The sequence below is a fragment of the Pleurodeles waltl genome, chromosome 8, assembly GCF_031143425.1.
Source record: "Pleurodeles waltl isolate 20211129_DDA chromosome 8, aPleWal1.hap1.20221129, whole genome shotgun sequence".
In the NCBI taxonomy this organism is placed as follows: Eukaryota; Metazoa; Chordata; class Amphibia; order Caudata; family Salamandridae; genus Pleurodeles; species Pleurodeles waltl.
Genome location: NC_090447.1, coordinates 614536917 through 614559563, shown reverse-complemented (window position 1 = coordinate 614559563; position 22647 = coordinate 614536917). Strand labels below are relative to the sequence as shown.

The 22647-nt window shown below is 44.4% G+C and overlaps 1 protein-coding gene across 3 annotated transcripts in view; it reads right to left on the bottom strand.

Annotated features, from left to right (window-relative positions):
* LOC138250169 (toll-like receptor 7) overlaps window positions 1–22647 on the bottom strand; it is a 135179-nt gene that overhangs the window by 25719 nt on the left and 86813 nt on the right. The window contains exon 2 of one of the 3 annotated variants that reach the window (XM_069204706.1): window positions 15261–15364. The exons of the other annotated variants lie outside the window; for them this stretch is intronic. Within the exon in view, the coding sequence (XP_069060807.1) occupies window positions 15261–15293 (33 nt within the window). The 5' untranslated portion in view covers window positions 15294–15364. The remainder of the gene's footprint in view (window positions 1–15260; window positions 15365–22647) is intronic. 3 annotated transcript variants of the gene reach the window in all.

Below are 22647 nucleotides of genomic sequence, written 5' to 3'. Positions count from 1 at the left end.
CGATGGCATGCCAAATCCCCTTCTTCTGGAGGGCGCTGACTGAGAGGAAAAGTGAAGTAATAATGGATGTTACTATCCCGTACAGTTCTTCTCACGCATTGCCTAATAACCTCCCACCCTGGCCCAGACATACATACACAGACAATATCCTCACATGCTGGCCTGTCCCCCCGTCTTCCATCCACGACACTCCATAGAATCATGTGCCATCCACCATGCTCCCAGTGTACTCACCTGTTTGTCTGGAGGACCATACAGTTGCGTGTACTAGGGAGGACCCCATCCACTAGTTTCTCCAACTCCTCCAAAGTGGAGACAGGGGCCCTTTCCCCAGACACTGTAGCCGTTGTCGCTTCCAGACACAGGTCACAGCAGCACTTGCAGTGTAGGTCCTCTCCTTTTGAAGGTCAGATATTCAGTGAGTGAACAGTTAGAAAATGGCAGGCACGTCCGCGGCAGTGCATACCGCCACCACTGCCGTACATCGTCATTGGTTCCTGGAACCCATAGGGCCCAATGTTAACCAATGCTGAATTGCGCCGCGGTCTTTGACCGCCTACTGCGACGGTGTACAACGCCAGCACAGTTACCTCATTTCCCCATGTCCCACCTTACAGGTCAGACAGCGGCCATTTCAGGGGGCCACATTGCAGGCCAAATAACTGCGTCACACCTATTGAGGCCGGGAATATGGACAGACAAAGGCACATAGAGAAATTGTTACATTTTTGCAAAACAGCATTGTGATACCTAAGTGATGAATGACCCTCTGCTCACCGTTCTCCTCCAAAGGGCACGTCCGCTGGGGCAAGTGATGAGATGGTGGCATCCTCCGGTGTACAGACCCCTGGTGGACCTGTCGTCAATGGAAGAGAGACACATCATTATCACTTACAGACTTGATCGTGCAACAATCCAGGAACTGTGTGCCCAGTTGGAGCCAGACCTGATCTCAGCTATCCGCCATCCCACAGGAATACCCCGTCTAGGGCAGGTCCCGTCTGTACTCCATTTCCTGGCCAGTGGGTCTTTTCAAACAACAGTGGCCATGGCATCAGGGATGGCCTAGCCAATGTTCTCTAACGTGTTGTCCAGAGTGTTGTCTGCCCTGCTGAAACACATGCGCAGCTACATTGTTTTCCCTCAAGTGGAGGATTTGCCCACAGTGAAAGGTGACTTCTATGCCGTGGGACATATCCCCAACATCATTGGTGCCATTGATGGTACACATGTGGCATTTGTCCCCCCGCAGGAGTGAACAGGTGTACACAAACCGGAAAAGATACCATTCAATGAATGTGCAGATGGTGTGTTTGGCAGACCAGTACATCTCCCATGTGAATGCCAAGTATCCTGGCTCAGTGTATGACGCTTACATTTTGAGGAATAGCAGCATCCCTTATGTGATGGGGCAACTCCAGAGGACCGGGTGTTGCTAATAGGTGAGGCTAAAGTCCCCACACAGTTTAATTTGCTGCCTGGGTATGGGAGATTCCCTAATGTTTGGAGGATGTCTAACAGTTGTCCCTCAATATTTGCAGGTGACTCTGGTTACCCCAAACTGTCATGGCTACTGACCCCAGTGAGAAATCCCAGGACAAGGGCAGAGGAATGCTACAATGAGGCACATGGGTGAACTAGGAGGATAATAGAGCGCACCTTCGGCCTCCTGAAGGCCAGATTCCAGTGCCTCCATCTGACAGGTGGATCCCTATACTACTCACCGAAGAAGGTGTGCCAGATCATCATGGCCTGCTGTATGTTGCACAACCTGGCTTTGCGGCGCCAGGTGCCTTTTCTGCAGGAGGATGGGCCTGATGGTGGTCTTGTGGCAGCTGTGGAGCCTGTGGACAGTGAGGAAGAGGAGGCAGAAGAAGAATATGTAGACAACCGAATCAACATCATCATGCAATACTTCCAGTGAGACACAGGTAAGATGATGGAACTGCTTCCCACATCTCATACTATTGTAGGATCTAGCAAACGTCTGCCTTTTTACCTCTGTGTAAGGACCCTGCCTTGTAACTTTGGCTTTCCATTTCACAGGTCTGGGTCCCAATTTGTGCCCTCTGCTATGTTTACTCCTGGCCTGCAGCTGTGTAACATTGGTATGTGAACAAGTACATTGACCTTGCTATATTTCAGAGATTTTGCAATTACATATTTGTGAAAGCACAGACTGACTCCACATTGCATTGTGATTCAAGGGTGTTTATTTCTGTGCAAATAAATGGAGGGGGTGTGAAATGTGTTGGGGTGATGGTGGAGGAATGTTCATGGCAGAGTCCAGTCTCTTGGTCTCACAGGTGCATTGTCCAATGGGGCATTGGAAGTGGAGCTATGGCAGTTTAAGGTGGACAGGTTGACAAAGTGGGACAGAAGGGTGACATTCAGGAGGGTCTTATTTCCTGTCGGGGGTCTTGGCAATGTTCTCTGTCTTGTTCATGGATCTCAGGGACAGTTTGCGTGGTGGTTCTCCTTCTGCATGGTGTGAGGTGCTGGTGGCCAGTTGTTCCTGTGGCGGTGCCTCCTGTCCACTAGCGCCAGCAGAGGTGGAGGGCTGTTCATCGTCCAGGCTAGTGTCAGGGCCCCGTTTGTGTGCCACTGTGTCCCTCATGGTGTTGACAAGGTCTGCCAGCACCCCTGCAATGGTGACCAGGGTGGTGTTAATGGACTTCAACTCCTCCCTGATCCCCAGGTAGTGTTCCACCTGCAGCCGCTGGGTCTCATGAAACTTGGCCAGTACGGTGCCCATGGTCTCCTGGGAGGTATGCTCCCATGATGTTGGAGAGTGCCTCATGGAGTGTCGGTTCCCTGGGCCTGTCCTCCCCCTGTCGTACAGCAGTCCTCCCAGCTTCCCTGTTATCCTGTGCCTCTGTTCCCTGTCCCCTGAACCTTGTGGCCACTGCCACTGACCCCAGGTCCCTGATTGTCTTGGGTTGGTGGGTTTGCATGGGGTCCCTGTAGTGGTGGACACTGCTGATTGACGTGTCCTGGGGACAGAGGAATCGGCCCGCTGGGTGGGAGCTGTCGCGGTGTTTCCTGAGGGGGAGGCTCTGTGGTGGTTTGGGACTGTGTCAGGGGAACCGACTGTCCCAATGTCCCTGATGGGCCGGGCTGGTCATCTTGATCCAGGCGTGCAGAGCTGCTGTCATCACTGTGGGCCTCTTCTGTAGGGGGACTGGATATGTCTGACACCTCCTGTCCGATGACGTTGGGTAGGGGTCCTGTTGGGGTTTAAATGCATAGTTTTAGTATCTGTGTGTGCCATCTTGTGCATTGGGTGAGGTACCGTCTACTCCTGTGCTTGCGTCATTGTGTTAGCCCTTTTGTGATAGTTGGTTTGGGGTCTGTGTGGGTTTCTGTACTGAACATGCTTTAGTTACGGTGGTCCATGCATAGGTGTTGCAGGCAGGGCCTTGGTATTGAGATGTGTGGTTTGTGATAGTGGGACATATGGAAATGATGGTGTGGTGGGGTGAGGGTAAGTGTGGGGGTATGTGATGGCATGCAGGTGGGGTGGGGGGATACAGTAGTTAAGATATGACTTACCAGAGTCCAGTCCTTCCTGCTACTCCTGCGAGGCCCTCAGGATGCATTATTGCCAAGACTTGCTCCTCCCATTTTGTTGGTTGTGGGGGAGGAGGTGGGGGACCACCACCAGTCCTCTGTACAGCAATCTGGTGTCTTGATACCACGGAACGTACCTCCCCTGTAGGTCATTCCACCTCTTCCTGATGTCATCCTGTGTTCTTGGATGCTGTCCCACTGCGTTGACCCTGTCGACGATTCTCCGCCATAGCTCCATCTTCCTTGCAATGGATGTCTGCTGCACCTGTGATCCGAATAGCTGTGGCTCTACCCGGATGATTTCCTCCACCATGACCCTGAGCTCCTCCTCAGAAAACCTGGGGTCTCTTTGAGGTGCCATGATGTGGTGTGGGTGATGTGTGAGGTGCTTTCTGTTGTGATGTGTGGGGGTATGTGTTGGTGTGAGTTGTGTGAGGTGCGTGGATGTTGTATGAGTGATGGTGGTGTGTGTCTGTGGATGCTGGTGTTGTGTTAGCTAATCTCTCTCTCTGGCCTTCTTCTAATGTTTAGGTTGTAAGGGTTTGTGGGTAATGTGGGTGTGTGTTTTATAGTGTTGTGGGTGTGTGGTGTGTGTTTGTGTATCAGGTGTGTGTATTTGGAATTGTCAAATGTGGTTGTGTTTTGTAAATGTGTGTGTATTTTGAGCGCGTGGTGTGCACCGCCAATGGATTACCGCGGTTGAAAGACTGCCACATTGATTCGTGGGTCGTGATAGTGTGGGCGTATTCTTGTTGGCGTAACGGTGTAGGTTTTGATATCGCCAGTTTATCACTGACCTTTGGTGTGACGGACTTGTGTGGGTGTCTGTATTGTGGTGGGTTCCGAGATGTGAGTTGTAATACCTGTAGCGGAATTCCGCCGCCGCAACGGTGGAAAGCAGGATTTACCACCAGTGTTGTAATGAGGGCCATAGTCCCTTCGTTCGTCTAGTTTCATGCTCACTAGTTAATAAAGGTCCACAAGCAATGTCAATTTGCAGGAGGCGCATGTGAGGTTACTGAATGTGATGGCATACGATTATTTTTCTTCTCCATCCTGCGTTTGTTAAGACAGTATTCTATGGCAAGAGTTAAGTCCATTAGACTTTTGAGATCCTCTACTCTAGCAGAATGCACTAATTTATCTTTGATCTCCTCCTGCAGACCTCTTCAATAAAGAGTAACAAGGGTACGTTCTACCCAAGAGGTTTCTGCTGCCAGTTGCCTAAACTGTGTGATGTATTGTAAGGTATCCTGATTCCCTTGTTGGATGTCGCATAAGGCTTCTTCTGCTAAAGTTTCAAGTCCAGGACGCTCAAACATTTGCTTAAAGGCAGCGATGAAGACTGGAAAATTGGACAGATGGGAATCATTGGAGGTTACCAAAGGAGTTGCCCAGGCTAAGGCCGGGCCGGACAGGGCACTGATTAGGTTTCCAACTTTGGTCTTGTCTTACATGAATTGTGACGGTCTAAATGCAAAATAAACTTTTGTGGCATCTAGGAAGTATCGTAATTTGTTGGGATCCCCAGAAAAAACGGGGTGTAGTGGAAGAAACGGTGGGAACATCAGTGGTCCTGGAAGTTAAGGTTTGTTGTAAGGCCACGTTTTCATTTCGTAGCTGATGTAGTTCCTGGGCTTGTTGTTAGATAGTCAAGCGCAATGTCTGATTTGTTTGTTCTGTACTTGTTGAGGGATCCTCCATGATACTGGACCACGACCGGAGTTTTGGGCGTTGCAATCTGTCACAGTTTGTCTTTGGCTTACCATCCAGACCATAGGAAAAAGACGTGCGGCCTTGGTTCTTGCAAGTCTGGCTCTGGCCGAGGTAGGGGCGACCCCTTCCGGTAGCCATGGTGCTGCTGACAGTAATACGCCACCACAGTCCATGCCCTCCAGAAGGAGTCCCAGAGAAAAAGGGAGGGGGAAAACCTCCAGTCAGGAACTCCCTGGAACAAAAGGAGGACACAAGAAAAATCAGAACTTAGATGCCAGGAATATCTAATGAAGAACAGAGATAAAAACAGGATCAAAAACTGGATTCCGAATAGAAGACCAGCCTGAGCGTAACCACCACAGGAGAAGCGTTGCAACGCAAAGAGAAGAAAAATCAATCCCCTTATATAACCCTAGACAGGAAGTGACAAACAGGAAGATGAAAAACAGCCATCTTGGATTGGGAAAGGGTTATAGAACTAGATAGGAAAAGCACCATAGTAAGAAGGGAATCAGATGAATGCAGGGAACAAGAAAAGAGAAAGGTATGCTGGGAGAGATAGAAAAAATGGTTACCCGAAGAAGAGGGAAAAGAAAAGTCCATGTAATGGGCACCAGATGAGTGGAAGGCCGAGGGGTGGTCCGCGGGCGTCCCATATTAACATCCGCGCCGGCCACAATGCACGGCAAGGACCGAAGCCCAATCCTGGGCCCTCGACCCCGCCGCAGCAGAGAAGACAGCTCGAGGTCAGAAAAAGGGTCGCGGCAGGCCCCGTGCCTGTAAAATGGACCGCGGCTCGAGCGGGCAGTGTCGCTGGCCTCTGCGACAAGACAAAATTGGCTTGAGGAGACTCAATGTGTTGTCAAAGATTTATTTAGACAAATAATAACTCAGCTTCGGATTTTATGGTCTGAGAGCATTCAGATCCACCCTTAGAGGGCAGGGTATAGCCTAAAAAGCTAGACAGAATAGGGCCTGTCACCAGCAAATTCCTACACTACAAAATGATGTGGAGAGGGCACTGAATGAACTATTAGTATCTAGGTGTAGATCGGTCGATAGGAACGCGTATCAGGGAAAGAAAGGTGTGTTATAAATGGCTAAGCAAGCTCTTGAGGATTTCTTCTTGGTGGAAGCAATAGCGGGAAGTAAAGCCTTTCAGCAAAATGTTTGAGGAGAGTCAGCAAATTGGGAAATATCTGGAGTGTTCAACTAAACTAAATATATAAAATCAACAGAGAGTGAACAAGATTAATTATCCTAGCACTGATAGAATGGAATATGAGGAACATGCAATAGCAGAAGTTTTCATAGAACATTATAGACGCATATACCAAGAAGCTGAGGAAGTTACTCGTCCTCAGCTGGAGTTTTATTTTGAATCTCTTGATTTACCTCAGCTTCCTTCAAGCAGTAAAGAGGCTCTCGTTCAGGGATTTGAGCAGGCAGAAGTGATGAATGCACTTGAAAAATGCCAAATGCGAAACCCACAGGAACTAATACAATTCGAACTGAATCTTATAAAATGTTTATTACAGCGCTCCTTCCATTTTTGACAAGGCTTTTTATCCAAATTAAAGGAGTAGTGGGTCCCAAATCTTTCAAGGAATCTGTTATAGTGAGCATTTTGAAAAAAGACAAAAGCACTCTAGATGCTAATTCACATCGCCCTATCAGCCTATTAAATGCAGACTACTAACTGTTAATGAAAATTTGGGCTGGCCGAGTAGCACTTGAAGCGCAAGTAGTTATTCATCAAGATCAGTCGGGATTTCTACTGCAAAGAACTTTAGCAGCTAATATCCAGTTTTTGGTGCAAGCTATAGACTGCTTTTCGAATAATCAGCAGAAAGCAGCCATTTTAATGCCAGATACTTAAAAATCGTTAGATTTGTTGAAAATGTAGGCTTTGTTTTTCAGCTTAGATTGGTTTGGTTTCCCAGCTCAATTTCTGGAAACGTTGAAGAAGCTATACTTTTGTGCAGAGGCTAGGGTGAATTTTAATGACAGGCTGAGTAAGGTTTAAACCAGATACCAGGCAAGGATGTCCCTTTTGTACAATTTTGTTTACATTTCTTTATTGAACTTCTGGCTATTAAAATTCAGGGGAATAATTTATCCCCCCCCCCCTTCCCCGTTGGAAGGCATGTGTAAGATAAAACTATTCGCGGACAATGCAATGTTATAGTTAAGAGCAGATAAAGGTAATATTCAGCGGCTATGAGACTCAATTACAGAATACAGAAAACTAGGCGGTTACAAACTAAATAAGGCCAAACCTGAATTTCTTCTATTAAATGCATCTAAAGCCAATTTTCCATCATGTTTTCAAACACTGTTTCAGCATACAGCTAGGTATTTAGGGATATGTGGGGCCAATAATCCTGTGGACCTTTTTGAACATAATTAGATTGTAACTTTGAATAAAGTGAAAGTTTTATTGGCAAGATGGACTTTATTGCCACTGACGTTAATAGGGAGAGTTGCTTCAGTTAAAATGTCAATTTTGCCCTGTTTTTATTTATTTTTATTATTCTGCATCTGTTAGTCCCTAGTGCCTATTTTTGTGAAATTGAGTCAGATTTTCGAAAGTGTATGTGGCAGAATAGGAATCCTAGGGTCAAGGCGCCTACATTAGAATTGGAGGTAGACCAAGGGTGTTTGGTACTTCCCCAAATCAAGATTTATTATCAGGGGGTTCTCTTGGATAATCTTATTAGGCTCTCTATTAGAGACTTTGGATTTGATTTTTTTCTTTTTTTAATCTTATGGTAAAGAAAAGTGCAGTACAACTCCTGGTTTTCCTCAAGACTGCAAAGTCACCTAATAAAACGAGGTACAATACTTTAGGTCAATTGGCACAATGCTTACTGGCTGTTTTTAAGCAATGGGACATGCCTACATGCCATACCTATACTCAACTTAAGGGTACACAAATGTGAGAGATGACGGTCCTGCAATCTATTCTTTCTGATGGGAAGAGAAGGGGTTTAGGCAATTGGGCGATTTCTTTGTAGAATCAACAGTAATATATTGGGATCAAGTTACCCAGATATTTGGGAATGGCACTCTAAAGTTACATTTAAGTTTTAGGCAGATAAAATGTTTCTTAAAGGATAGTTACAGGGAATTAAAGTCTGAATCATCTATGTTGATTGCTATATTTTTGAGAACAAGTTATTAGGGCTGGGTAACTGATACAGATTGCTTAAAAAGGATATTGCCCAAACAGTGGTGCCGGTGTTTTTAGAAAAAGTGATTAGTGAGAACGTGTGTAAGATCTCACCAAGAGAACGGCAGTACAATAGTGAGATGGGGTATAAGTCACTGAGAGCAGCAAATTATAAAAGGATGGCATTCCTTGCATAATGGTTGGTGTATTATACGCCATCAAGGATTTATGGGATGTACCCTTCAACCCGAACCAATGTTTTTGCTGTAAGGCGATGGGTCGTGGTGATTGAGGACACATCTTCTTTAGTTGCCTAAAACTACAGGCTTTTTGGGAAGAAGATTTTTTAGATAAGTAATACAATTCATGATCCCTTTTTACCTGAAGTCACTCTGGCTATATTTGGCTCCTCCCCCGCAATGTATAAATGTATAACATTTTTCCAATGGTTTGCATCATTAGCAATTGCAGTGGCACGTTCATTAATACTCCAATTGTGGGGTGAAAAGATGCATAGAACTAAATTATTTGAAGAAGCATATGTAAAAAGAGTGGGAGCAGTTTTGAGGTTTTTTTAAACATGAGGGGAGTGGGACACTGTTGAGTTGTATTTATAGATGATCAGATAGTGTAATCTTTGCTTCTAAGGGTAGGATTAAGGTACTAAGGAATCATATACAGCCGCTACATATGTTGGTGGATATTCCTGCAACATTTGAAAGATTCATGCCTGCTCGCATGCAATGGTGATCTCTGGCTATTAGTTTATAGTTAATCAGTATGTCAGTATTTTCCTTAGGGTGGGGTATTTATTAACCGATTAATTAGTTCTAATGCACGCAGCCATTTTAAAGTTTTGTCGATTATATTTTGGTACTTATGTACTTTAGTAAAATCCGAGCATTGTCGGAGAGATCTAGGGAGGGCATAGTTAAAAATTTGCACTTTATTTACTGTGAAATGGTCAAAGTTATTGTAAATGGTTTGCTTCATTAGCAAGTGCCGTGGCACGTTCATTAATACTCCAATTGTGGGGTGAAAAGATGCATAGAACTAAATTATTTGAAGAAGCATATGCAAAAAGAGTGGGACCAGTTTTAAGGTTTTTTTAAACATGGGGGGAGTGGGACCCTGGTGATTTGTATTTATAAATGATCACATAGAGTAATCTATGCTTCTAAGGGTAGGATTAAGGAATTAAGGAATCATATACGTGCGCTATATATGTTGGTGGATATTCCTGCAACATTTGAAAGATTCATGCCTGCTCACATGCAATAGTGATCTCTGGCTATTAGTTTATAGTTAATCAGTATGTCAGTATTGTTCTTAGGGTGGGGAATTTGCTTACTGATTACTTAGTTATGATGCACAAAGCCATTTTAATGTTTTTCCGATTATCTTTTGGTACCTATGTACTTTAGTGAAATCCGAGCATTGTCGGAGGGACCTAGGAAGGGCATAGTTAAAAATGTGCACTTTATTTACTGTGAAATGATCAGTGTCATCGGCGGTCATTAGTGCTGTCATGCTACTGCTTTTACCATTGTTATTAATTGGTGTATTTGGATCAATTGTGCAGGTTGTGTTTTTTGTTAATGATGAAATCATGTTTTCCATTTATACTCTGCCAAATAAAAAAGATTAAAAAAAAGAGTTGTATGTCTTGTACATGTAGTGTACACTTTCTAAACATTTTACATTTCAGGATATCTCTCTATCATTGTTACTGAAGTGTGGTTTTATGTCCATTAACCTGCACGAGTACGAATAATCACACAAAGGCCTCAGCATACCATTAATCATAATATCTCCTTTTTTAAGTTGTGTTGTCTGTAGCTGAAAACACATTTGAGGTACAATACAGATCTTTAATGTCTTTTTATTTTGTAATTTATATTAGGTCCAACACCCAGAGCTGGTTGACCATGGTCTGCAACCAAAGACACACCTTCACTTCAGGCCAGGCACAATCCTACAATGAGGACATAACTCCTGCAAGTCCAGAAGATGAGGGGATGCATGGTCCATCTGGTCTGTCTGGGCAGACAGCCACAGTGAGTCACACTTGGCACACAACTATACCTCCCACCCCAGCTGCTACAACAAGTACACCTATGGATACCTCTACTTCCTGTGTCCAGAGGAACACAACTCTCATCATGTACCTCCCAGTCCTGTCCTAGCTACTGTTGAGCAATCACTACCTCCAGTTGTGCTAGGACTCAGTGGGATGGGCCACACTGGCTCAAGGGCACATGTTAGTTGGGGTAGGCATTGCAGGAGGGAATCTGTTGGCGAGGAAAGTAAGGCCACTGGCATCATTGTCACACGTACCACCACTGACCGAGTCTTGGAAGCAATACAGGAGACCCAAGACGTGATGCGCCAGGTCCTAGCAGAGCCCGGGGACAAGAAGCAGGTGCAGAGGGAGCACAATGTTGAGATGCAGAATATCAACTCCAATTTGTGCTCCTTGATATCAACTTCAATTTGTGCTCCTTGAAAGGGGTAATGTTTGACATTTATCACCACATGTGCAGGGTTTTTCCTGTACCGTCTACCCCTGTCTGTGGTCCTTCTGCATCTGGACAAGATCCACCTTCCACAGCCACAGCCAGGGAGGCCCTGCCGCAACAGGAAACTGATTCACCACCCCAAGAGGAACAGGTACATGTTTGAGTGGGAAATGTTTCACACATTAACTTGTTCCTCCTTTGTACACAGACTAATTTGTCCCCGTTTGTTCATGTGTGAAGTGTTGTCATTGGTGTGTAGTGAACAAGATGATTTAGCTGGGTGCAGAATGTTGTTTGACAATGTTGGAAATGCCTGTACTTTGAAATGAAAAGTCACATGAAAGAATAATCTCAATTTTCAGTTCATGTTACTCACAATTCCAGGTTTCATTAGACAAAGAGCAGGCCCCTTACCTTTAGTGGCCAGTAGACACTGTACCACAAGTATAAGTAAAAACATACAGCTCATTTGGAAATGAGTGAAAAGTAAAGTGCAGGGAGGTTCTTCAAAGTTGTGGAATTGTCTAATGCTGTTTTGTCAAGTGAAAGTGCATCACATACTTTGAAATAAGAGTACCTGTATGTCTCATACATTTCATGGTGCCACACATGGGGAAAGGTATTTCCTGTGCTGCAAGTCTAAATTACTCAGGCTCTCAAAAAGCCATACAAGTATTTCCCAGTACTATACACACTTGCTCATACATTACTCAAAACCATACTCTCACTGACACATGGCAGCCCTCCGATACTGCCCTTAGTCACTGTACGTGGTGCAAACCATTGTATCTGACTCTTAGATGGTTAGGCATAAAGAAAATGTAGCTGTGCGTGTGGTTATGTACAAATAATATACAGGTTGTTTAGTCTTTATTAGCTCACCATGTGTTGGACTAATCTGGAGAGGGTCTCACTACATGAAAGGTTTCCTATCCTGGCTTAGAAGATGATTTTGTCGTGTATTGGTAACATGAGGAGAAATAAAGTGTTGAGGCTAATCCACTGTTCACTGCAAATTAGTGTTTCTTAGTAACTTTGAAGTGTTTGTAAATTAAACAAAATCACTCAAAACATCTTTTATTGTATTGTGTTCTCATCCATACAGGTCAACGCCCATCAGAAGCAGGATTTGTGGAACTCCGTCACAAAAAAAGGTGCAGGCCCTGGCGTTCCTGGAGATTTTTAAGCGGTGCAGCCTGCATTGCATGAAGAGGTGGGAGAACCTCTGACGCTAGACCAGGAAGTCAGCAGAAGTCCAGCTTGGTCAGGTCTCCCAACGAGGCAACTGTATGACCAGCAGCCTGACCGCACTAATTGCCAGTCTGTGTCAACCAACATGAATTTTCATGGCAGACTGTATTGATTGAAACAGACAAGAATGTGTCCACATTGGAGACATAGTTATACGTTCCCCAAATGACATTTAAGTGTCCTTAGTTATGTTCAAATGAGAAAGAAATGATGGTGGGAAAAGTGATACTTAAAAGGACAATTACAGATGGAAGGTTCCATTACATAGATGTTGGAGTATCCCATCTTGATGAGTCAATATCAGGCCCAAAACATGTCTCTTTTGGATATGTGTAAATGTTCTAGCTGAGTACTGAAGTGGTTTAGGAATGTATCCAGGCCTGTGCATTTAATAATGTTGTCAAAGCTATTTGACATGCAGAGAAATAAGAGTGGCTAAGAGACAAACGACATACATGATATGGAAGCTAGCATCAGGAATTTCTAGACTGTGGGTAAATGATTTGTGGAATTCTTTCCTAGAGGCATGAGATAGTGAGGATTAAGAAAGCCAAGTTTTATTACCTTGAAGCTGGTATAATTTGTAGACTTTTATTGTGAGCAAGGTTCATGTTCAAATCTATTTACCCAGATACCCTCAAACTGTTGTATCTGTCTTTACAGCACCATCTAGACATCGTGAAGGTGACATCGGCTACGTCAGCGGGAAGAAGCTGGGCATAGTGGTCCTGGTGCAGACACCACTTACACAAAGGGACCCAGTGCCAGGGATGGCGAGGAGACTGGCACAGAGGCCACAAGTGACTCTACATCATCTTTGGCAGCTTCCTAAGATGACCAGTCCCTAGTGGTGGCGGACCCAACTGCGATTATTACATCTGCTTGATCGTCCGCCTCCCATGTTTCCATCGCCGCCCCTTACTCTTGCTGCCCCCAGTTGGCCTTAGCCGCTCCCCTAAAAGGGGTGATGTCACCTTTGCTGCAGGCACCTACCCCTGCCCCTGTTTCCCAAGCTGTACTCAATAAGGAGGCTACTGATCTATTGCAGCATATCACTGTAGGCCAGACCACAGTACTGAATGGCATCCAGGGGCTTAGTGGTTAGATGACCCAGCTGCTAGCTTACCTGGATGGCATTTACAGGCCGTTCCTCACTGACTGCAGAATTCCGCCCAGCCCATTCGTGTGCTCCAACTCCCACCCCTTCCCCGTCACAAATCCGTCTTCCCAGCCCTATTCAGAGCACACACACACTTAAACACACACAAGCAGCACACCCTCACATAAACACAAACATGGCATGAAATACAGACACACACACACACCTGCAGACACCACATTCCCCACCACAACCAAAAGCATACCCAAAGACATCACACCAACCCCAACACACACATCCAAACTCCCCACCAGCACACTTGCAGACACCACACCTACCATGACACAGACATCCATACTTACCACCAGCACACCTGCACAATACAAACACACAGCACCTCCACTGTAGACACATTCACACCCACGCATACTGTACACAAACAACCACACTCACCCACACAAGAGACATCCAGTAAAAAACACAAACCAAGACATACACCACATCAACCAGACCGTCAGCCACCACACCATCAACAGGCACATGCACAACAGACACTGCCACTTTCTCTACCTCCCAACCCGAACTGGCTCCCGAACATTCTATTTATTTCCCGACAGAGGCCCTAATATTTGCCCAGGTCCTGACCCCTTCCTCATCCCAAACCACCCTTCACAAATGGAAGACCACCACACCTAAATGTATTGGAACCCCTTCCGCACCCCAACCCACCCCTTCCACATTCCATACCACTCCTTCCAAAGCCAAACGTACCCCTCTCAAATCCAAACCCATCCCTTGAAAACCCAAACTCACCCCTCCCAAACTCAAGGGCCCCCAACCCAAGTAACATCATTGAGGTGCCTGCTCTCTGCCCCATAAATGCCCCTTCCAGAGGAGATGTATTTTGGCAGTGCAAATAGGGGGCAAGTTACGGGCATGCAACCTAGTCCTTGGACTTTATAGCCTCTGGCCTTTGCTATTTTTGGTTGGAAAAACATCTAAAAAAAACGTTATGAGAAAGTTGTCTCATTCATATCAATAATAATTTGAGAATACCCTGGTCCTGGCCATATTTTTGGATTGTTGCTAATTGTTTGATGATGATGTTATTTCAGCTAATGTGGGTGCCATGCACTTACTCTCATTTGTGACAGTGACAAACACAGGTTATATATTTTAGATATTTTTTACCTGCATACATTAGTGTTATACATTTGTGACGGACATGTTAATTTTGGTGCAACCATTCATCAAGTTATGCATACATCAGTGTTGTACATTTGTGATGGACATGTTAATTTTGAAACAAGCATTTATCATCTTAATGGACACTTCACTTAAAACAAAATGACATGTGCTTCTGTTATTGTGACTGGGGAATGCATGTGTGTGTTATTTTAACATTTTTCAATAATATGCACATATGCATTACACAGGGAACATAGCATTTTAAAGATAACTGACATCTCATGTTGTCATACATTGCACAAACAAGGGGACATGTGACCTTCATACATCTCTGACATGTTTGCAGTTTAGAGGTAAGATTGGTTGTTCATTCTGTATACAACCACTTGTAGCATTTTTAAGTGCAATTGCTAAATTATCATGGATTTGAGTAGTTCTTATTTGATATACTGTTTATGTATATGATATGGTAGTCTGGGAAAAAGTATTGCACACACCTGTATGGACAGATTTCTATTTGGGATTGCTGTGTAGGTGTCCATTGCCATGAAGGTAATTAGTACCAGATTCGTGGGTGTTACTGATAACTTGAAGAGTGTTTTTAAACATTTTTCTAACTACGACATTACACACATATGCATTGCACATCATTGTACTATGGCTTGCAAGTATTTGTTAAACATGTTCAAGTCCAGTGCTAATGTACAGCGACAATTCTGAGGATGAAGGGTAAACAGTCACATACCTTCTGTTCTGGCACTGACTGGTTGATTTTCATCTTGGTCCAGGAGCAGCAACAACGGCAGAACTTGTATGACCGGGTTCACAGCAGCAGGAAATGTGAAAACTCTGAAAAAGGTAGGTTTCATCGTTTTATCCCTCCCAATCTGCCAAATCAGGTTGGAGGTTTAGCTGCCAGAGTTTCATTGACAGGAAGGCACTTTGTGATTGGCTCTATTGTAAAAGTGGCTTGAGTCCCACCGCCAGCTGCCTTTTCCTATGGTGCCATTGACACAGATGGTGATTCATGGCTGTGGTGGTCTTTTGTCTATGGACTCGTCAACATCTAAACAGAGCGAGCGGACCGGCTAGTAAGCAGATGGGAAATCCACGAAAAAACGATGACTAGACCTTTACCGCCAATATCTAAAACAGGCCCTTACGGTTTGCTCTCACATGGAGGGATTTTTTAAATTGATCCTGCTGGCGGAAGTAAACACAGGTTTCCCTATCCGCAGAGTGGGTATCCTGGGACACATTTGCAGCTGGCCTTGGGGAATGGGATCCCCAGGGCGGGCTCCAGCTATGGCTCTGGGAGGGTGACCACGCGCCCCCCTCACCTTTGCTTCTGCAGCAGGGTCCCAAGGGATTGGATCCCTGTGGCTAAAATCAGCCTGGGCTGGAGGCCCGTGTGCCCCCTCATACATTATATAAAGGCTGGGCCCTGGGGATAGGGTCTCTGGAGTCAAATTTGTCAAATTGGTCTGTGAGGGAGGCCACAAGGCTGACTCTCCCTTCTTGTACTCAGCTTGGCCCCAGGGGATAGGGTCCCTGAGGCAAAAAGTGGCCTGGGGAGGAGGCCACATGCACCCTCTCCCGATTATATATACTAATACCTCCATGGCCTTGGCCCACCCTCAGGGCATATAAAAACAAGCATGGAAAACTGCACTTGTTTTTCTTTAAACTTTTTCCACGGATCCACCACTGATTTGCTCAAAAATGTAACACATTTTTGGCCCCATCGATGTCCCTGTGGGACCCTACGACCAGCCCTAGGGTGTCCAGGTATTCCTACACTGCCCCCTTGTCTTTTTTTAATATTTTTGTCTTGGAACATGGCAGACTCCAAGTCCCAAGATTCCTGCCACCTCTTCCTGGTTGAAGTGGAGGCAGCTAATCAGATCTCAACATAATGTCTGAGAGATCCACAGAGTAACCCTAAAACTACTGAACAGATTTACACCAAATTACAAAACACACGCTTTCTGGCCAGGATGTAGCTTTCTGACAAATTTGGTGTAATTTCCTCCAACAGTTTGGGATGTAAGCCTTGTCTAAAATCCTTGTGGAAAATACATTTTTGGGCCCTACCGTTTTGTCTGCCATCAGTTGACGAATCACCCCAAACTTTCCACACAGCAGCCAAAATGAGTGGAAAACTAGTTTTCACAATTTCGTGAAGATTCGTCAAACTATACTAAAGTTATTATTTATGATGATAACCCTTCCATGGTTAGAGTGACGTATAAATTATGCAAAAGAAGAAGAGAGAACTCTGGGTTGTTCCCAAGTTTCGGTGGACAGCAGCTCCAGTAAGGGGCAATGCCAGTGACACTCAAGATTTGCTCACCTCAAATGTCTGTTTTTCTAGCAAAGTTTTAAAGCATAGGATTAGCACAGTGCCATCCACGCCAAGCAAGAAAGGGACTGTCTTTTGCCATTTGTACAGCAAAATCTTTAAGCATAGGCTTACCACAGTGCCATCCTCGCTGAGCTGTAAAATGGCAAAAGCCTTTCACCATTTCAGGCACAGTATTACTGTAGATCTTTAGAATTGACTGGGAGGAATTTTCCCAGCATATGAAGAAAACGCCAATTCTACTGTTTATGCTGTCATCCAATGATTATGCAAGAGGAAAAACTAAAATAAAATCATGCACAATACATTGCAAAGTATATGAAAATATTCCTAATTTACAGATCATCAAATATACATAATTTAAATAGAAAACATTTGTAAAAGAACCACAGGTCTTAGACCTGTAGCACATAATACAAAAATTACAATAAAGAACATATCCACATTGTTAGTAGTGACTGTGAAAATTCCAGAGCATCCCTGCATTGTCTATAAAAATGTTCTAAAATTCACAGATCATAATTAAAATGACAGCATATCATAAATTGCAGTAGAATAACATATCCTCACTTTTGGTGGTGACTATCAAAATTCATAGCAGCCCTGCATTGCCTAAATTTATCCCAAGGGTAAAGTAATTAGTTTTCTTAGCGAGGTATAGAATTTACAGAAAAGAATAAAGTGCAGCGTGCTTTGTGGAGATCATCCATCACAAGGGCAAGGAGGTAGATGGGCCGCATATATACTCTGCCTGGGGAATGCAAACAAAAAGTGTACAAGGTTCAATGTTAGCCTAGTTAACAACAACCTATAGAGTTATTATTCCAGACTAGATAGGGCTCAAACCTGAAACGTGCAGATTTGGGCATGAGCAAGAATGATAGATCTAGTAGCATTTTTCCCCGTTCTCCCGTTCATGCATTTAGTTAGAAACAATTTGCTCAGTAACTTAGAGAATGCAGTCGAAAAAGTACCTGGGTTCTTAAACAGGTCTCTTAATTCCAAATTATTGAAAGTTTTGCGTATGTCTGAAATCCAGGGTATCTTCAAACTCTTCTCCGGTTTAATGCGATCAAATAATATTAAGCTGTTCAGAGAGATGTCTTCCTTGGTCCATATCGTTAGCCATAGCAGGAGTGGTTGTAGTTTCACAGCATCATTTATGCACCCTAGCCTGACTTCAGTGTGATGTACATAATTACTAGTGGATTTGGGTAGAGCTAACAATCTTTTTATGAAGCCCTTTTCCCCACCTGGACAGTACTTGGCCTTATAGACTGTATTAATTCTTTAATCGGCTTGCTTCCCAGACTAGATGAAAAGCCTAAACAGCTCTATGCTTCTTGCAAGAGCGGCTGCACTGCAGGCTTTCAAAGTGCCCAAGGTAAAACTGTCATCAAAAAGTAATCCTAAGTATGGGTACGGTGGAACCTTGCTGATTTCCGTATTTTTTTTATTTGAAAGACCTTTGAAAGACCTTGTTTTTCTTATCCCCGGATCCAAAAATCATTATGTGTTTTTTAGCCTGGTGACCATTAGAACGAGGTTACTTACAAAATCACAGAACTGGTCTAGTAACCACTGCCAGACAATCACAGTTCTGGCCAATAAGACAGTCATCAGCATATTTCAGAGCAGGTATACTGTGGTTGCCTGCTCTGGGGCAATCAGCATTAGTGTCAAGCACATATTTCTCTAACCCATTAATATACAGAGAAAAGAAAAAGGGGGCCAGAACACAGCCCTGGCATACACCTCTATCAAGTCTGAATGCTTCAGTTGTTTCTCCTGCTTGTTCAAATCTCTCACTGGTGGTTACTTCTGGATTTGAGCTCCGTCAAGAAATTCATAATACTGGGCTCTATTGCCTAAATCTGTCATAATTGACCAAAGTGTTGACCTATTGAAACAGTCAAGGGTTGAGCTCAGATTCATGTGTAGATACATTTTGCCTTCCTTGGCCACTATTTACTTGGGGGGCATATTTATAACCCCCTAGCGCCACATTAATGTAATTATTTTTTACGTTTATGTGGCCCAATGAGGCCGAAATCCCCATGCCATATTTACAGAGTGGCGCAGTGCATGCATTGCAACACTCTTTAACCCTTTGCGTTACTTTATGCCTGCACCAGGCATACTGTATTCAAACGGGGCGTTCCCCTATTAGGGGGGCCAAAAAAATGGCGCAAGGAAATCTATGAGATTTCATTTTGTCATTTTTTACAGCACTTTTAACACCTGCTCAGAGTTGGCGTGAAAAGGGTGCTTCCATTCTTTAGAATGGGCCCCTATGTACTCTGCAGGAGTATCGCCAACAGTTTGGCGCTACCCCCGCAGAGTACATCAATAGCGTCGTAAATGATGACATTATTGCCCCCTACCCTGCGCCATGGTGCGCTGTATTTTAAATACAGCGCACACATGATGGCGGTAGGGGAGCACTAAGGGGCACAGGGAAAGTGGTGCTGCACTCAGCGCAGCGCCACTTTCCATAAATCTGCCCCTTGGTGATTAAGAGTTATACATTTAGCACTGCCCACCATCCCAAGACCAGATCAAAAAGCTAACTGAAGATCAGAAAGCATCTTGTGTTCACATGCCCATACCTGCAATTTTTCTAACAGAACCCTGCCCATGATTTTAGTCATAGAGCTTATTAATGAAACGGGATGATAAGATTGCAGGTCCCTCTTTCAAACATTTTTTGAAGATGGGGACTGTAGGTGCATGTGACCAGGCTTTTGAAGGGCTCAAGATTAGAGAAGCCTTAAGGACATTGGTCAAAAGAGGTGCCTAGAGCGGTAAGTTTCCACTAGATAGGTCCACTGGAATCCCATGAGGCACTGGTGCTTTCCCTACGGGTCACCTATTAATGGCCTCTATTACATTAGCCAGATTAATCTTAAGGCCATACATAGGATGAAAAAGAGCCATAGAGGCTGCAACTGTCATTGACTCCCAATCTGGATAGGTTCCCCGACATACTGAATACAGTTGGGTTAAATGACTAACCCAGGCTTCCAGGATAATACCTGTGTCAGCCCAGTTTGATGGGTTATTACTCTGTAATTACTATGTGTCCAAAGAGTTTATTAACCTTAAAGTCACTGCCCTTAATTTGAATATGATAGTCTTCCTCGCTGCTCACATGCTCATGGTTTCCTGACACTGTTTCAAGAGTTGATAGTCACTGATTGTGGGCTTTTGTGCAGCTGGAATCAAAAATCTCACTCGTTTAGAGTGCTGTTTGTAATGATGATCAATTTCCTTGGCTTTTCCACAAGTTAGTGGGTGAGTGTTTGCATTGTCAGCACTCCGTCCATCATCCTTTTTGTGTTGCTAATGTTTTCCACAAGTTAGACCTGGCATCCTTGGTGTGGTTTCCCCTGACGTTTTGCCTTCAGACCCCCTGTTTTGCTGACTTCATCTTTTCTGGCATTAGGATTCTGTTCACTTTATCACTGTTCATCAGTGCTAAAGTGCAGGTGCTCTAATCTCTAAAACATAGTCAAAATTGGCTTGTCCACAACTGGCATATTTAATTTACTTGTCACTTTCTAGTACACTGCACTATATGTGTCCAGAGCCTGTAAATTAAATGCTACTAGTTGGTAAACAGCACTGATTTTGCCACCCACTACAGTAGCACTTTAAAACATCACTCGGGCCTGCCACTCCAGAGGCAGTTTTAAACTGCCATTTCAACCTGGAAAGTGCACCCACTTGCCAAGCCCAAGACTTTTTATTATATGTCAGTCACCCCTAAGGTAGACCCTAGTTAACCCCAAGGGCAGGGTGAAGTGTATTTAAAAAGTTGGACATGTACTTTTATGTTTAATATGTCCTAGTACAGAAAAACTATCACATTTGTTTCACACTACTGCAAGGCCTATTCCTCCCTTAGGATAACATTGGGGTTACCTTGAAGCAGCCTTTGCTTGTGACTTCCAATTGGGAAAAGTTAGAATTGTGGACTTTTGTGTCCCTGGACTCACAAGTTAAAATCACAACTTATAGGGAATTGGGATTTTAAATTGTAACTCTGAAAATGCCTCTTTTAGAATGATGGTATTTTCTTACTTTAATCATTCTGTGCCTCTGCATGTCTCTGCATACACATCTGGGGTGGGTGACAGGTAGGCTTTGTGCATTCCCTCTAGACAGTCACATGCAACGGGTGCTGGAGTGTAACATTTGCATCCTGATGGCCCATCACTAGGCTGATGGGCCTTCCTGAGCTAGATGGGTGGGGGAGCTGACACACCTGAATAGGGCTGTGCCTGTCACCACACAAAAGAGCTGCATAACCCCTGTGCAGCGTCTAGAGTCAGGGAAGGTAGAGCAGGGACTTTGTGCACTTCAGAGGCCTCTATTTAAGTCTCCCCCATCTTCAAAGGCTCAATTATACATAGGTACTGGACCCCAAACCCCACTGTTAGAAATGGGATCTCTAGTTGGCAGAGATATTCACCTTTGTCCAAATAGGGACCACAATCCTAATCAGGGTAAGTCACACACAATCCAAATTATCCTGTTCCCACCATCTGGTAGCTTGGCACTGAGCAGTCAGGCTTAACTTAGAAGGCAATGTGTAAAGTATTTGTGCAATAAACCATGCAATACCACAGTGAAAACACCACAAAAATGCACCACATAGGTTTAGAAAAATATAACATATTTATCTGATTAAATTAAGGTCAAAACAATCAACATTCAATAACCGCAAGTTGAGATACCACTTTTGCAAGTTTAATAAGAGTCTTAGATCTTGAAAATCAACAATTGTCTCTTGTTTGCACAAAGTACCTGGTTTGCGCCAAAATTACCAAGCACAGAGACCGCAGAGGAAGAGATGTGTGGAAAAATAAGGTGTGCGTCAGATTTTCTGATGCAACACAGACGATGTGCAGTTTCTTTCCATGCAGCAAGGAGTTTTATCTTTTGTCAGGGTGAAGTCTTGGATCCTCACTGCGATGCAGGGTTCTTTTGACACCCAGGGACGATGTGGGGAAAAATCCTGGGCTTGCGGGAAGAAGTCACAGGCGTTGCATCGATCCAGTGAGCGATGCGTCATATTTTCTGTCAACGGCAGGCACTGCATTGATTCTTCACTCAGGAAGTCGGGCTGCGTTGTTCCGGCTCATCTATGCATCGATCCGGTAGGGCCATGCCTCAAATTTCCTGCGTCAATCTTCACTCGGGAAGTCAGCCTGTATCTTTCCAGTTAGGGTGTGCAGTGATTTTCTTGTCTGACGGCAAGTTGTGCATCGTTTCCGGCAGGCTGTGCGTCGAATTTTGGCACCCAAGGAGTTTCCTTCAAGAGATTAAGGCCCTCATTACAAACGTGGCGGTAAATGCCGCCTACTGCCGTGCTGAGGGCCACCAACATACCGTGACCGCGGTCGTATTCCGCTACGGCTATTTTGACCCACACTAAGAAATCTGCCACTATACAGACACCCACACAAGTCCGCCAGACCAAAGGTCAGTGATAAGCTGGTGATAGCAAAACCCACACTGTCACGCCAACAGGAATACCCCCACAGTATCACGACCCATGAATCACTGTGGCGGTCTTTCAACCGTGGTAAACCATTGGCGGTACACACCGCCGCACTCAAAATACACACACATTTACAAAACACCACCACATTGGACACTTCAAACTACACACATCTGACACATATACACACACCACACTACTATAAAACACACACCCACATTACCCACAAACCTTTCAACAAAAAAAAGATTGCCAACAGAGAGA